This window comes from Acartia tonsa, chromosome 4 (genome assembly GCF_053477335.1).
Source record: "Acartia tonsa isolate MP-2025a chromosome 4, ASM5347733v1, whole genome shotgun sequence".
NCBI lineage: Eukaryota > Metazoa > Arthropoda > Copepoda > Calanoida > Acartiidae > Acartia > Acartia tonsa.
The window spans coordinates 7,969,478-7,987,363 of record NC_137263.1 but is presented as its reverse complement, the minus strand read 5'-3'; the positions used below and the strand labels follow the sequence as shown (position 1 = coordinate 7,987,363).

The 17,886-nt window shown below is 31.6% G+C and overlaps 1 protein-coding gene across 5 annotated transcripts; it reads left to right on the top strand.

Annotated features, from left to right (window-relative positions):
• Positions 1-448: 448 nt before the first annotated feature.
• LOC145315895 (uncharacterized) lies at positions 449-17,412 on the top strand. Of its 5 annotated transcripts, XM_080156034.1 has the most exons (13): positions 449-932; positions 1,624-1,782; positions 4,973-5,017; positions 6,281-6,444; positions 6,847-6,930; positions 7,387-7,424; positions 7,806-7,878; positions 8,431-8,541; positions 9,352-9,431; positions 9,819-9,891; positions 12,366-12,421; positions 14,860-15,010; positions 17,008-17,412. In XM_080156034.1, exons 1-13 carry the CDS (start codon positions 555-557, stop codon positions 17,138-17,140), a joined length of 1,545 nt encoding a protein of 514 aa, XP_080012160.1. In that variant the 5' UTR covers positions 449-554; the 3' UTR covers positions 17,141-17,412. The 5 variants fall into 5 exon arrangements, with proteins under 5 accessions (XP_080012160.1, XP_080012164.1, XP_080012163.1 ...); XM_080156038.1 differs by lacking the exon at positions 1,624-1,782 and having other exon boundaries at positions 449-839; XM_080156037.1 differs by lacking the exon at positions 1,624-1,782 and having other exon boundaries at positions 449-869.
• The last annotated feature ends 474 nt before the right edge of the window (positions 17,413-17,886 follow it).

The following is a 17,886-nucleotide window of genomic DNA, read 5'->3' as shown; positions in this document are numbered from 1 at the left end:
TTTTACCACATTTCTAATTTTGTTATGCTTCGCTTTTAGGGATAAGATTATCCTTGTAAAATACATTGTTGGGTATTAAAAAGCAAAGTACTTTCTGACCAGGCAAATGAGGACGAAGTTCGATTATGACCAGTGAATATCATAATGACGTACAGCCAGACTGGTAAACCTCGAGAGTTTCAGGTTTCAGGCACTAACAAACCATTAAACCATTGATTGTGCACGAGCTAAAATAAAATAAAAAAAGGTATAGAGAATCATTATAATGAGGAGGTACTGGGCAGTGTTAGCTAGGGAATCTAAATAAAAAGGGCGGGGGGATTAATAGGAATACAATAGTAAAAGGGGTAAATGGATAGCTTTAGATAATTTTTGAAAAGAGAGGGCGGGGGAGTATCCCGTGCAGAGTAAACAACTTAACTTGACAACCATTTCTGATCTCAGTCTGGCAATACTTTCAGGCCAACAGACAACACAACAATTTTCAGGAGAGCTCGCCCAAAAAACATTTGATCACTTTTGAAAACCCATACTCAGAGAAAGACAGGTCAACCATGACATCCATAGACATTAAGCTGTACAGCCTTGCCAACACCTTGCTCCTGTTGTCAGGCGATGTCGAGATGAACCCCGGACCAAGGGGAAGAGAGCCCAAGCCTGATCCAAAGAAGATCATGGAGGACAAAGTGAACTCTCATGACGAGAAGATAAAGTTGCTGGAGCAGATGATTGAGGAACAGAAAAAGTTGATGGAGGAGATGAGCGGCAAACAGGTAGAGCTCGAGGGCCAAATCTCCAGCAACAAGGTAGAGTTGGAGCGGGCTGCTGAAGAGAATAAGGTACTGGAGGAGAGGGTTGGCCAGCTACAGGTCAAGTTGGTTGAGTCCGGGGAAACCCAGGTAGACCTGGAAGCCAGGGTACAGGCCAACCAGGTCAGCCACCGTAGATTTATTTTTATTTACTTTTAGTTATCCTTTCTTGGGGCAAGCGGTGAAGAAAAAAAAATTTTTTTATGTAAATATTTTATTAACATTTTTACATGTAACATATCTTCTCCTTAATATCTTTTTCTTAAACATCAGCTTTGCTCCAAAGTTTTTTTTTATGTGCATTAATTAACAGTAGAATTTATACAGTTTAATGGATAGTCAATGAAGAATAAATAAGACAAACTTCAACTTTGACTAAATATTAATTAGATTTCTTTGCAATATATTTTAAATCTTATTTGTATTGATTTTAATTTATATTTTTTCAATAGATGAGGCAACTTTTAGCGCACTGATAATAAGTTATTATAGATTTTATTTTATCACCATGTCTGGTTGTTAAACATTAGCAATTCTGGGTGTAATCCCTTCATCTTACAAGTGGACCACAGAAAATACATGTTCAAAACTTGTTTCTAGCCCATAGAGGGTCAATTTCCATGGATCTTCTGACTCTTTCTTAACCTAAACTTGTATAACATTAACATTAAATGTGTTTTATCTTTGTTTGTGGTCCACTTTTAGTTTAAGGGAAAGTGCCTTTTTCATTTGATAACATGGATGTCTTTTTACAATTTCAAATAAATTAATCATAATGATATTGCTGATGAATAATAAACTGGTCACATATCAGGAGGATTTTGACAAAAGATTGGTAGAAACAAACACAGAATTGGAGACTACTCGCCGGGAAAAGGGTGACCTGGAGACCCGTGTGTCAGAGCTACAGGTCAGCTTGGCAAATGCGCACAATGCCCAGGTAGACCTGGAGGCCACTGTGACCGCAAACCAGGTCAGAAGTGACGTCATCTTGTATTAACCTTCCTTTTTCCTTTATAAAAAAAATATCCCCATTTTAAATTTAGGATCACGCTTTCAGATGTAATAAATCCATCAACATTTTTATGCAATAAAAACTTGAACATTAACAATTTTATTGTAAATACAAGAACATGAATGAAAAGAGAAACATGGTTGAAAATATTATAATCAAAATTTTTTTCAAATGCAGTACTTGTGTAAAATACGTATTATTATACATTTATATATTTTGAATAATATGATAATAATTTCACAGTTTAAACAAAATTTAGCCTACCTATTATTATTTACCTTCTAAAGTAAATATTTATATTCCTAATCAATTAAATTCGGCGATTCAAATAAAAAAAGTTTATAAAGTGGGTTTTTGTACAACTAATTCGTTTTAAAGAAAAAAGTATTTCAAATTAAAGAAAGAACATAAAAATCTAAATTTATATGAATGCATTAAAGGTTTTTTTTTTCTCTAAAATATCACATTTAGAAAAAATACTTCTGATATATATTTATAGTTAATTTTCAATTTGCTTTAATTTAGTTTTTACATATAGTAACATTATTATTAAATTCATTTTATTTTTATTAAATTCTTTTATAGTTTGTAGTAAAAATAACTCAAATTTATTGAATATTGCTTAAAATTTGTACTTTTTACAAAAACTATTGACACACTAAAACAATATATTGGCAGATTAAAAATGGCATAACAGATAGTATAATAATTTAAAATGTTTTTGTATAATAACAAAAAACTGCAGAAAATTTTAATTTAAAAGTTCCTATGTCATCAAATGCATTAGAATAAACATTATATTGTTTTGTCTATTATAAAAAGAGAAAATTATTTAGAAGCGAGGCTATTATTGTCGGACAAGTCTAGCAAAGATGTTGTGGAATATTGTTTTCTCTTAACCTCAACAGTTTTTTGCCCTTGGCCTGTTAAATGAAGTCTGAACTACACCAAATTTCTGATTCATTTAAACTTATTTTCCACCCTTGTAAACAAAAATTTATGGTAAAACATTTTCACGTATTCAATCGAATCCGGTGGATAGAAACCGGTTCTCATCCATACGAAAAAACCATGTCTAGCATCGTATTATATCCAGCTTTCTACGAATATAAAAATGTACAATCATAAGATTAAAACCAGTTTTTTTAGCCTGTGCCTTCGGCACCTTGGGGCTAAAAAAAGTAGTTTTAATCTTATAATTGTACATTCTATATCCGCGGAAAGCCGTTTATAATACGATGCGAGAAATAACTATTACTACAATTGCTGTAATGCAGCTTTTAAACAAAAAAATTTAAAGTTGGAACAAAAAAATAAAGTCCTTCGTTTGTTGTGTATTTTTTGCCTTTTTGTTGATTTATGGTAAAATTGGTTGTAATTTTTTATAAAAGTTTTTGTGAAGGTTACAGTGATGGTAATATGCAACTTGTGATAGTTTGTATACTTAGTTATACACTAGTCACCTTTCATTGTCCTTGCAATATTTATTAAATCATTGACACTAACTATCCTACATTGACAAGCAAATATTAAGAAAAATATTTCTATAATCCAACAGCCTGTCTGATTCTTAGATCTGAATTAAACTTAGAACAAGGGGATTCGCATTAGTTCTAGGCAGCTTTTAATATATATGTTAGGTTAAGTAATTAAAATTAAAATCTATGTAAAATAATTTTGTTGATAATTATCATTATTGATTATTGATCACTAATAAGACAAAGTTTTATATTGGTGTAAACATAGCAGCACCAAAATAAATTATTGGATGATGAAACATTATTTGCATTATAGTTCTTTAAGTGCCACCCCCTCCCCCCCCCCCCCCCAACCATATTTAAATGCAAGTTTGTATTTCTCAATTTATTTACACTTGCACCTCTCAAAATATTCATTTTTTTGCAATTTACATAAGTTAAAATAAACATTATGCAATGGTGTTTAACAGGGCTCGGCACCCGTCATTGCTGCATTGTAAATCATTATCTTAAAAATTATGTGGTTGCCAAAATTAGCTCTGATAAAGAGCCACTGATTCCCTTCGTAATAATCTAAAATATATAAAACATAAGATATACAGATTTTCAATGGAAGCAATCAATTTGGATCTTGGACAAAAAGCCTCGGACAAAATAACCTCAGGACAAAATAGCCTCTAGGACAATATAGCCTCAGGACAAAATAGCCTCAGGACAAAATAGCCTCAGACAAATTATCCTCAACTGATAATAATGATCATAGCCGCCGCGCTCGACCCCCTGGCCTGCCTAGCCGTGGGTGCTTGGCTCCCTAGCCATATAACCTAACCTAACCTTACCTGTAAAAATCTACCAAGCACTTTCGTAAAATCCACGAAATTCTAAACCACCTATACATTATTAGTTGAGGCTATTTTTCTTAAGTAAATGTCCTGAGGCTATTTTGTCCGAGACTATTATGTCCGAGGCTTTTTTGTCCGAGGATATTATGTCCGAGGCTATTTTGTCCAAGTTCCATCAATTTTACTTTAGATTTAGAAATTCAAACTTTAATTAAAAACAAACTAATATAATATTTTTTAATGAACAATTTTGTCCATTATTTGTACAGCAAAAAACATAAACATTTTTTTTGAGGAAACAGTAATTAAAAGCTGTTTAACAAAAAAGCTTTGACGTAGTTGGAACCTGTTTATAGTAGCAGCGCTTCTTATTTCTTAACGATAATCAATTATAGTTCATGTTTAGTAATGCTTTTTTTCTCATTTCATGCTTGCACAAATTTTGAAATCCACTAGCTTTAGCTTTTTGAAAACAGTAAAAGTGTCTGACTATGACGTCAGAAAAAATTAACAACTATCCAATGAGAGGCCGCTATATATTTTACCATTGTGAATACTGGCTTCTCATTGGTTAATTGTTAATTTTTTCTGACGTCATAGTAAGACACTTTTACTGTGGCCTAGCTTTTTTTAAAATTAGAAGCTAGCACTGGCTGTTTCATTTCATGGTCTTGGCTAACCTCCCCCCTGCAGAACCTCCCCTTTCCTAACCTCGGGATCGGATGGAACTCAGTTTTATTTAAATTTATTTATTATCCCGCGCCCCTAGTGAAGGGCTGGTGGGGCCGCGCTCAAATTAAAATTTACTGATTCCATCCGTGTTCACAGAAATCAACTGATGAAGCCGTTGCAGAGATCAGAGAGGACATTTCGGTAAATATTTTTTTTTATATAATTGTAATTATTTTAATATTTTTTATTAAACAAGGATGACAACATCCATAAAAGCGAAGCTCTGAAACGGTAGGACAAACGGACATTAACACTTGTATAATGTCAGAACTGAATAATCAGAATGCGAATGTATAAGAGTCAAAGCAAAATTGTAAGTAAATTTGTTGAAAAACTGCTTGATACAGGATAATGATTATGAACATACTTACATTTTTAGGACTTGATTATAGAGTTGCTTCGCTTATAATATTGTACTTTGTTGTCCCAGGAATCAGTATACTAAAAATCAGACCAATCGGATAATTAGGTCACATACAAATTTGTTGTTAAAAATGTAAAAAAAATCAACATGTTTAAAATGGACGTACGGACATTCTGGTAATAATTATAGAGTTGCTACGCTTTCTAACTCGTACCTAACTATTACAGGAATCACCATGCAAAATTTGAAATTTATAGGACAATTCTAACATGCCTAAATTAACGAAAAAAGCTATTTAAAAAAGTAAAAAAAAATCAACATGTTTAAAATGGACGTTCGGACATTTTGGTAATGATTATAGAGTTGCTACGCTTTCTAAATCGTACCTAACTACTAAAGGAATCACCATGCAAAATTTGAAATCGATAGGACAATTCTAACATGTCTTAATTAACGAAAAAAGCTATCCGCGACGGACGGACGGACGGACCGACCCTAATTATAGAAAAGCTTCGCTTTTAAAAATGCTAGCCCACAATCAATAATGAAGATGTACATACACATGCACAAACATTTAAAAGTCAGAGGTGGATTCTTTTTTAAAAATCTTCCAAAAACACATAAAAAATCTACAAAAAGAATTAATAAAATCTTATATTTATAGCCCTTCTATGATTTTATTTCATTTTGAAGGTTTTTATGTTATTTTGGAGGATTTTTCGCAAAAACAACTTTGCCTCACCAGCGATGCAGCGACCCTAATTTTTTTTTGAAGAATCAACCACAGGTTTCACTTGTGTTATTTTTAGTTGACTTTATATTTACTAATTCCAAAGTTTTATAAACACGATCTCTTATTTGTTGAAATAAAACCTTTAGGGGCCTATATCATGATTGGGGTTGGACGTCCTGTGTCTTATTTATTAAGAGGCCTGCTTATTCCTGATAAAATTAAGAGGCCTGCTTATTCCTGATAAAATTAAGAGGCCTGCTTATTCCTGATAAAATTAAGAGGCCTGCTTATTCCTGATAAAATTCAGAAAATCCAAGACGGACTGAAGGGCGGTCTCTCCCAGCTTGGAAGTCAAACGTCAGGTACTGACAACAAGCTGCGGGCCCTGGAAAATTCTCTGGATGAAGTGCAGGATAAACTCTGGGAGCTGGATAAATCTTGGGAGAACAATCTGGTTTTCTATGGCATAAGGAAATTGCATTCATATTAATTTTTTTTTAAATTGTACTCTTAAGAGATATGCCTGTTATATTGCATGGCATTTCACCGCTTTAAAAAAGAACTTCTACTTTTTAATAGCAAGGATTTTCTAAAATTAGGGTAGGTCTGTCAAAAAGTCGTTAGCCCGTAACAAAAAGCTCTGTTCATTAATTTAGGTCTGTTAGAATTTTCCTATCAATTTCAAATTTAGCATGCATGATTATATTTTTTCTTCTTCAATTTTTAATTCTTAGAACGCCAAGGCATCATGTAAAAAGCAAAGTATCTATTTAATAATAAACAAGTCAAAAGGGAACTTTTTTCGTCAATTTTTAGAATATCCCGTATTGAGGTATTTCTTATAAATATGTATGTAACTGGTGGGACCTACAGAGAGGAGACAGGACAAGAGGAGACAAGCACAATCATGGAGATCAAGATTAGGGAGATTGTCAAGAACAGGCTGGGCATTGGCAGGTAGTTAAGCTTTTTTTCAGGACGCCTGTGAAACAGCGTATAGTGTCCAATAAAAATTAAGTCATACAATACAAATGACTAATGATAGGCCAGTATACATTGTAAAGTACTTATAGTAAATTGTATACTGGCCTATCATTGGTGATTTGTATTGTATGACGTCATTGTTATTGTACACTATACGCTGGTTCCACGCCTGTTCTATATTCATAGTATGGCAGTCCAGTATCCGTCAGTACGTCTGTCAGGCTGTGAGTATAAAATTTATCCTAAAACCTATAACAATTCAAAATATAAACTTTCAAACAAAAAGCTCTAGCCGTATGAGATAGGAAGTTTCATAAGACTCAAATTTGTAATTGTTGAACATACATGTATATTGTATATGTAAAAAAATTACTGAGTGATGTGCTTAGTACATTATGTCCTTTATTAAGTGGAATTTTTATGTTTTAGGGAAATTCCGATTTTTAGAGTTAAGAGATCTTACACAGGTAAACATATTTTTTTTTTTTTTTGAGAACTATCGTGACGAACAGATGGACGTATATAGGCTATCTTTGGAGTTTCTTCGCTACTAAAATTTCCTTGGTATAAAAGTCCTAGTTAATCTACACCATTGGCTATCCCCTAGAGGCATCTAAGGGCACATATTTAATTTAGTTTCAAAAATAAAAATAAATGCAATTTCTCTTGGGAGGGTGGTGGTACCCTCCCTAAAAACAATACATTCCCAGGATCTATGAGAAGCTACATTGTAAAGTAGAACCATATCGATCTAGCGACTAGCGTTAGCGAGATCCTTCGGTACAAACAGACACACAGTATGACAGACTCACAGCATTCCTGTTACTTTTATAAAAGGATATATTTAGGTAGCAATGTGCGTGGTAGCAAGCCAGTCACAGTATACTTCCAGAAATATGCTGATAAAGAAGAAATTTTAAGGTAAGTTTTTAGTTTTTCAAACTTAATTTTTTTTCAATATTCAAAAAAATATTACAAGACCCATATTAACTTCTTAAATGTTTTTTTATTTGCTTAAATGTTTAACTCATTTAGACTATCTGTCTTTCAGTCCATAAGTAATGCTGTTAGGAAATAGGGTATTTTTAAATTAAATAATATCTAAGATATGTATGTCACACGTTCTTGTTACAGGGTTTGTCCAGGGACTAGGGAACAGGATTCTGAAAAACAATTATATGTGAAAATTTTCCCTCACCTAACTTCCTTCTTTCCATGAATTCTCTTTCCCTTATTACCCACTACCCTTTAGTTACTGCTCAAAACAAGTTTTACGCCAACATGAAACCGCAAAATATCCAAATATTCAGCAAATTTAAATGGAATTAATTTGCTGAATAACAGCCCCTGAATTTTTTTATAACAGTTTTACACCTCCTTATAATCTGCAACTAAAAGCATGTGCACAGACGCGTGCGCAGAGATTTGCCCGGGAGAGACTTTTTAATTTTTATCAAATATTAAATATATCAGGAAAGCCAAGTTACTTGCTGGTTCCAACATCTATGTAACAGAGGACTTCTCAAAGAGAGTCAAAGACAAGAGAATTGAACTTCAAAAGTTTATGAAGAAACTCAAGAAAAAGTAAGAATTTTAAATTAAATATTTAAGGTAAAAGTCATTAAATTCCTTTCCAAATCGTGCCAAATCGACCTAGGATTCACCGTTTCAGATTTTAAAACCACATAATCATTCTGGATTTACGAATTGGTCTAATAATCTTCTGATATTTATTGTTAGGCATCCTTCATTTCACTTTATCGTTACGGAAATCGGCATTAAAGGTTTTTAGTTAATAGACTATCCCATGTTAAGGAAATATTAACTGAAAATAAAAAATATATAAGATAGAACAAGGTTCCAAATTAGTGCCTCAAATTTTGGTAAACCAAAAAATTTGCTTTTAATTCAGGTTTTGCAAAACTAGATTAATTAGATTGAGAAACTATGATGCAATAACAAAACTTTTAAACAAAATAAAAATGAAGCTTCATAAAAAAATATAAGTTTTTTTCCTGATTTTGGGGGAACTTGGAATTGACCAAAAAAACAAATTTTTAAAAATCCCAGAAAAGTTCTTAAAAATCTATTAAATAACACACCAACAGACAAACATTCCTTAATTGGTTAAAAAGTCATAAGTAATTTGATTTGTAACATAGGTAGTTTTAAACCCACTTCTATCCACTAGGCTTTGTTTTGGAAAGAAGAGAAAAAAATTGTGTGGAGAAGTTGATATTTTTTTCCCTGAAAAATTTGTTTAGGCCTACTGTAATATAGATAAACCAAAAACCTATAAAATGTTACATATATTGGTCTGTTTCGAGATAGAAAGGATCAGACAATCATCCAACTATTTATTGGGATATATAACAAGGATAATTTTGTTGCTAGGCAACCAGCCAGCAGATTCCACCTCAGATATGACAAACTTCTGGTTGACAAAGATGTGTATGTCTTCAACGAAAATACAGGTCAGCTGTTTTCTTAGGCATGCTCTTTTCAATAATTTTCATAAATATAGAATATTTTATGTTTCTGTAATTTCCAGTTTTAGCATGAAAAAATCTAGTGACTTCGCCTAGCCTTTGAGGACTGCTTCCTAGGAGGGATTTCAATCAAAGAACTCACTGCAATTCAATAAATAAAATTAACAATTACACATAAATTCCATAATAAGAATGCATAAAAAAAATCTGGCCCCCTTCTCCCCTTATTTTTTTCAATAATTATTTTTCGGATGGGGGGGGGGGGGTATCAGATCTTTGTATTTTTCCTGAAAAGCTGAACCCAATCAGTACTGCGGTTCCGACTTACAGACAATCATCATTCTACTTTGTATTTAGACTTTTAAAATTTAGGTTTGGTAGAGCTGCAACCCAGCAAGAGTGATGAATATGATATGTCAAGGAGTTCACCCACAACCCCATTTAGGTAAACCAACTATTTTTGAAATAAAGGTATCCCTAATAGGATTATCATTTTTGGCATAAACCAAGTTTCACCTATTAAACTTAATTTTATTTGAACCTAAATCATACTTATTTTTCTAAGTTGACGGCATAATGTAAAGAAGACCAAATTCAACTACTTTTTAAATTCTATTTTACCCCGACTGCCGTTAATCACCCCTGTATCAAAACCTGTTCGTGGTTCTAAACCATATTAGAATTTAACATGAATTGTCCACAGAAAATAAAATAAGAAGACCTTTAAATAAAATTAAAATATTAACAAAAAAAAAACATTTCATATACAATTAATATGCTATAAAAAAATCCATGAACATTATAACACAATACCAAAAAGTTTTATGCAACACAGTAAAAATATTAAAAATTAATATTTTCCCCAAGCCACAAAAGTGCATTTCAGTGCTGCTCTTGGCTCAAATAATAAAGTAACACTTTTAATTGATTATTAGGCAAAAAGTTTTTTTTTCTGCGATTTACAATCTCTATCAATTTTACAATTACTTTTTACACCAAATAATTATTCTATTAAGGTGACTAATAGTAATCAAAGTTTGCATCATGCCTTAGTGTTTTGATGACACGTACTTTAAGGCCAAACCAGTTCGAAAATTGTCAAAGAAACTGGTATCCTAAGGGATAGGTCAATGGAAAAGGGTATTTATTCCCAATGATTAAAAAAAAATCAAGCCACATTTGAAATAAAATTTCAGTTGAAAAGTTTGTACACTGCTAGAATGGAACAGGATCCATAAAACTTCAATAAAAATACCGAAAATTGTTGTGCAAACGAATAGGATTACTTGGTCATAGTGGCTGAAAAAAGTAACTTTACAAAGTGTATCAAAAATCAGCCTTGTGACGTCATAAAAATGAGGGAGATCAGAGAAGAAGTTGAAAAGAAAACCCCTAAAAAAGAGATGGATAATCCCTCATGTTTATGGTGTCAAATGGCTAATTTGTTGAGACACTTTTGTATCTGAAAACACAAATTATTTTTATACATTAAAAACTACTTACTAGAAATATTATATCGTTTCTTTTTTATTCAACTGTAGTTTTAATATAAAAAATTTAAAATAAAATTATCCTCCTTGTTTAAAACAAATTCAAAATCAAAATTAGAAATTCGAAATTTCTTTAAAAATATACTTTAAAGGTTATGATATTTATTTATTAAAATAATTTTAAATTGAGTGAGAAAGGTTTGTTATTCCTGTTCTCTGTTTATTGTCCTTGTATGTCTAGCAGGACTTGCACTTTTCCAAGGCCAATTCCGAGGAAATAATCCCTCTGTGTAAATAAAATAGCCAGGCAACCACATTCCTGAATCTATTTAATATTTACAATTCTGTTTTTTGTATTTGCATGTTTAAGAACTATAACATGCAAAAGTAGCGCAACTTTTCTTTCAAAAAAGGATAATATATATTATAATTCAAATCTTGGATGTAAAAAAAGAAGGTCATTTTTTCGCGTAATTTCGTAAAGATGGGTATTGGGTTGTAGTCAAATGCTCTTATTAAGTCAAACTGTATGTAATTATGGACCATTTGATTAATATACATTTGGTTATAATTAAGAATACTTTGACTTAATAAGAGCCTTTGACTACAACCCAACACCTAACTTTGCGAAATTACTTGAAAAATTGACCCTCTTAATCTAAATATGAGATGATATTAAAATTATGTATCCATTTTATTATATTTATAATGAAGGGGGACAGACCTAAAGACCAACCATGTTAAAAATTATTTAGAATCTTCCTCCATAAATAAAACATTGATAATAGTTTGGCAACTCTTTTATTTCTGATAATTTTGTCTGTCCAGCCTTTACCTGACAATTTAATCATTTTTTTTACATAGCAAAAAACATCAACTTCTATTAGCAAAATTCGCATAATTTGTTGAGAAAAGAGGCTTAAAAGTTCTTCAAAAATTCTATTGGTGCATTTATGGCTTTCGCAGTTTATTTGCATATCCTTCTTAGATATAATTTTTTTTGCAGAATAATATGTAATTTAGAGTTCAAATCTTGAATATCCTATTATATAAAGTAATAAGGTTTTTTTGTCTGTAGCTTAAGATTTCTGAAACTACTGAACCAATAGAGTTTTACACTTTAGGGATACTTCACACAGGCTCTTGGATGGTTTTAGGTTATTTTATTTAGATTATTATATGAAGGTTTCAGGCTTTTCTTTTCTAATCTTTTCTTTTCCTTCGAATAAATTGCCCCTACATGCTAGACGCTAGTTTTATTATGTTTCACATATTTTTTTCAAAAATATTATTATATTTCCTAACAAAATTAAACTATTGAAAATAAAATCTTTGAATACATGTCTGTGTCCTTGCTTTTAATAAATATTATGGCCTTATAATTTCTGAGAAATATTGAACAAAGTTATTTATTAATGAAAACTTTTAGATCACTGCGAGGAAAATCAAGTAGTAGGAAAAAGTTAGAGAAATCTTTTTCAACAGGTAATATATATTTTTAATGAGATTTTTTTATTAAATTCTATCCTTAAAAAATCGCATAAAAGTATTATGTGTTATGTCTGTCTATTTGTACCGAAGGATCTGGCAAACCGCTGAACCGATGTGGTTCACCTATGCAGTTAAGCTTTCCATAAGACGAGGGAAGGTTTATAACTATTTTGTGTGAGAGTACCATCATCTCCCAAGACAATTCGCCCCTAGAAAAAAATGAACTTCACAAAAATTTGCCTATTGAATTATTTAGATTTTCAATATTAAGTAGTTTTTTTTCTGAAATTGTTGCAAATTGTCTCGTAAATGAATAAGACAATAAAGCTTTAAAACTACATATCTGAAAATTTTACACTTCTAAAATGCAATATGCTTAATATATACAGAGCTACATACCTTTGTTATAGAAAATATACGGCTCAAAAAGTGTTTTTATCATTGCATTGTGTTAATTAATATTCATACTGCAGCTTTTAGTATCTAATTTTAAATGGATTGATTATATCATTATCTCTTGCTGCATTATTCTTTGGTTATCTGGTATCATTGTTATGTTGACAACCTCATCAAAAGCAAAGCTTGTAAACCCAAAATCAGAGAGCCAGACAAACGAACATTTTGATATATTGTTTTTTTGATATGCGTACCAGAACTTAATGCAAAAATTGTCAAAAATTTACTGTATACCTAATATGGACGTACTTACACTTAAGTAATTGATTATAGTGCTCCTTCGCTAACATGCAACACTTTTGAAATTGTACTTAATCTTTATAGGAATCACCAAAAAGTTGGGGGATGATTTACCACATTAAAATTTTATGTCAAATATAAAAAAAACAAGGATGACAACATCCATAAGTAGCGAAGCACAAAAAATCGTCGATTGGAATACGTACAGGTAGATTTAAAAGGTTTTTACTAAAATCAAGAATAGATTTATTGGATAAAATAAACATGAAACCTTGTTTTATTTTGCATGATGACGATGGTCAAAGTAAATCATATTAAAGATGCTCATAACAATGGAAAAAAATTATTTTGATACAGATATCCAATAAAAGTTTGAAAATTGCATCAAAATAAACAAAGATATGGGGAAATATGTAAAACATATAAAAATAGCCAAAAACCTGATAAAAGGCAGTCTGGCCGTCATGGTTGTTTCATTAAAACGACAAAAAAATTAATTTTTAAATCCTTAACTTAAAAAATTTGGAAAATCGGACCATATGCGCTGAAGATATGGAAAAAAGTGTTAAATATATAAAAATAACCTAAAACCTGCTAAAAAGGCAGTCTGGCCGTCATGGTTATTTTGTTTAAAAGACGGGAAATTTAATTTTGATATATATAACTGAAAAATTTTGAAAATCGGACTATAAACACTGAAGATATGGAGAAAAATATGAAAAATAAAAAAATAGCCTAAAACCTGCTGAAAAGGCAGTCTGGCCTTCATGGTTGTTCCTTTAAACGACGGGAAATTTAATTTTGATATCTGTAACTGAAAAAATTTTGAAAATCGGACCATAAACACTGAAGATATGGAAAAAAATGTGAAAAATATAAAAATAGCCTAAAACCTGCTAAAAATCGGTCCGAACGCCAATGATATTTTATAGTCAATTGTGCTCCTTAATGATGGGAATGTTGTCAAAAAATTTCAGCATTCTATCTTTTATAGGAGCTGAGTAAATCCCATTTCCCCCATAGCGTTACGGACTGACGGACTGACTGACGGACTGACTGACTGACTGACGGACGGACGGACAAAGTGAATTATAGAGTAGCTTCGCTACTAATAACGAACGTACATGTCATAACAAAGGAAATGACTCAAAAGTTCGCCTTGGAAAAGAAACTATTAAACTTATCGATTGCTGATTACTTGTAATAATATTTCTAGAATACATCATACAATACTTTTACATCAAGTATTTCTTTTTAGTGGTATAGCAACTGTAAAAAAAATCCGATAGTAAAAAAATGAATCTTCATTTTGTCAATAAGCATGTTGTTAAAAATATAATCAATAATACAAAGTAGTACGATGTCTGTCTGTCTGTCTGTCCGTCCGTCCGTCCGTCTGAAGCTTAAGATCTCGGTAACCACTGAACCGATCGGATTCTACTCTTGAGGGTATATACCTATTGGTCCTGTGGTGGTTAAAAGCTATTTTCTTGGGGGGTGGGACACCCCTAACCCCCCCAGAAACAAAAAAAAAACCACTTATTTTTTATTTTGCTGTGCTACAGGTTGCCGCAGGCTGCATTTTTTTTTTTTTTATTTTTTTTGTAACCTTTGTGGAAGGTTTCCACACTTTTTTTACCATCTCTTGGGGCAAAGCCCCTAGAGGCTAGGGGCGAAGCCGCTAGTGTAAAATAAAGGAAAAGATTTAAGGTGTAAATTTATTTTCCATTATTTAGATTCTGCTCTGAATCACCTGGGAGGATCCATCTCTGATCTGGATAGCAGAGACCCCTCCCCCACCAAGTCTATGACTCCGCCCCTAGAGGAACATATAGAGATGTATTTAGATGGAAAGTCAAGGCCAGCTTCACCCAAGGATGAACAAAGGTAGGTTTCAATTCTATAAAAAAGCATTAAATTGTAGAATTTAGTTGGGTTCATGTGTATAAGATCAGTAAAACGACTGAATCGTAAATTAAGTTAAGATTCCATTGGTTCTAGCAAAGATAAAGTTTTTTTCCAGTGGGTTTGGGAGTTATTTCCAAGATAAAACACACACCATTGCTTCTTGGGGTTAAAACCAACCCTCTTTAGAGGCTTACCATTTTTATATAGATTTAGTAGTAGCATGTGACTCTTTGATCATTAGGTTCTCTAAAACGGCCGAATTGATGAACTCTGCTTTTTTCTGCAATATTAGAAATGTTTAGCGTCATAGCTATAGTACATAAAACAAAAGTTACAACTTTAAAAAGATAGAACAATACATATAGCACAATAAACAATAAATAGCAAGAACATAAAATACAGAAATAAGGGATGTAGCATGATAATAAAATAAATTTTGCCTTAAAAACTTCTACTATCTATCTTAGTTTAGCAAATTTAGATATTGTTATTATCAATGTTCAATATTTCTTTTAAAACTTGAATGATGATTTTCATTTTAAAGACTTTTGTCAGCTTGTAGGTAGTCATATCAAGCACGCCATTACTACTCTGGGTCTAATATAATAATTTTATATTTAAGTTGACATTAAGGAACATTATGTGAAAAACGCATTACTACTCTAAAGTGATATTGTAATTATTAAGTTATTCCTATAGTCTTTTGTTCATAAAACCTTGGTTAACGTTAAGTTTCTTCAACTAGGGATACCACACAAAAAGGGCAATATAGAATGGTGAGGTTAAGTTGGGTTAATACAGTTTTTTTTCGCTGTAATAACTTAACGCAGTTGTTAGGCTACCTATAGGCTTAAAACCCTACAGTGGTTAGTGGCTTTAGTGTTAGTGATATTCTGATTAACGTTTAACGAAATGATAAAATAAGTATATAAATATTTTGTCTAGATTAATAAAGTCTTTTATTAGCAAAATATTAGAGACAGAATATCTTTCTGTGGCTGCCATGTACCTGATTTTCCGTGGAAAAATAGAATAGAATTGTTATACGGCATTGGCCTCGACCAAGTTTATAAGTTTACAACCAATTATAATATTCCCTACCCAGAGAGTGTATTTACAATTTACACAACATTTATTTCAAGTTGTTTTTCTTTCAAAATTTTTAAAACACTTTAAGTCATTACACTTTTACCAAGAAAAATGGATGTATTATTACTTGGATGTTACTTATCATGTACTCTAATAAAGTGAAACTTGTAGCGGGCTAAAATAACGATCCCCACATACACTTATGTACTTACCCCATCCACTCCCTTCCAGCTGGATAAATGAACTGATCAATATGTGATGTCCATGTTAGAAACTTAAATTGACGACAATTTTTACACTGTCATAACATCCACTTATATTCTATATCCATTCCACTAAAAAAAATATTTTTCATATAAAAATTATTATCTATATTTTTGCTATTTACTCCTTTTTTGCCTAAAAGGTTGTATATTTAGCTGTCGTGGCTACATTTTACTTTAAATCTAATCTTATACCTATTGTTAAAAATTACAGATAAAAAAACAGCTGGATAAAGTAAAGTATACATATTAAATTTGGAAATAATATCTTTATAGTTTGATTTTGTTAATCAAATGTTATTTATTTTTTAAAATGCAGTAAGTTCCAATTTTTGGTGAAATTTCTAGCGTATTGAAGCGTAACATTTGATAAATACTTAGATTGGAAGAACATTTTAGGGTTAGAATACCCTGATATTCTACCTTCCCCCAAAAAAGAATAATCTATAATCCGCAAGATTAGAACCAGTTCACAGCCATACTGAAATCATCGTATTACAGACAATTTTCCACGAGTACTTAAAATAAATATAATATTAATTCTGTCTTAATCTGATAATTTTTCTTTGTAATATCCGCGGAAAGCTGTTTTATTCAGATGAGATAAATAATTATTCCATTCAGAACCGACGGAGAAAGCGAGGATGAGAGCGGTCAGTCTGCTGCAGCGGCCAACTATACAAACCTTAACACATTCAATGGCAACCTAAGAAAATCCAACCCAGATATTCCAGAAACTATTGCAGAGGATGAGTAAGGGAAATGTCACTTTTTAGCCAAGTTTTCATTTTATTTGTTTTTTTTCTATGGCAGTAATTTTAACCATTAAAAAAACATGATCAGGGCAAGCATAATTCACATTTTTAGAAACTGAATAAATTCATTATCTAATTGTAATAAAAGCGCTTTGAAATATTTAAAAAATAATTATTTTTGTGTTAGTATTGTTAAAGAAAATATTAAGCTTACAAAAGCTTTCAAAATTCCGTTGCTATGCAATAAATTTTTATTTTCAAAGTTTTGATTTGTAAAATCGAACACAGTAATAGTGTCTGACTGATTATGACGTAAAAAAAATTAGCCAATGAGAGGCCACTATAAATTTTACCATTGGTCAATAACTGCCTCTCATTGGCTAATTTTTTTTTGTTACGTCATAATCAGTCAGACATTATTACTGTGTTCTGTAAAATCTGTTGTCGATGTAATTATAGAAATTTTAGTGCTTTTCCTCAAAGTGCTTAGTGAACACAGAAAGTAACCCCCCTCCCCTTAATTTTGAAATCAATTGAAAATTCTGGGAGCGCGGCATGTACCAGTGGTTTCCTAACTATGTGGTTCTACCCTGCATCAAATTCGACCTAACCTACTTGAGAAAGGGAGAGGGTTACTTTGCTCGACTAGCCACTTTAGGGAAATCGTCGAAATTTTCAACCATCAAAGGTATAGTTTTATGAAATATATTTAAATTTTAAGTATTTTAAAATTAGTTCTTATTTTGAT

Bases quoted from the DNA above. Each gene is read 5' to 3' on its own strand.
- LOC145315895 (XM_080156034.1), top strand. From the start codon at position 555: ATGACATCCATAGACATTAAGCTGTACAGCCTTGCCAACACCTTGCTC. The intron at 6,445-6,846 runs GAAATTGCATTC...TGGGACCTACAG, and splicing joins CTGGTTTTCTATGGCATAAG to AGAGGAGACAGGACAAGAGG. The intron at 7,879-8,430 runs GTAAGTTTTTAG...TAAATATATCAG, and splicing joins GATAAAGAAGAAATTTTAAG to GAAAGCCAAGTTACTTGCTG.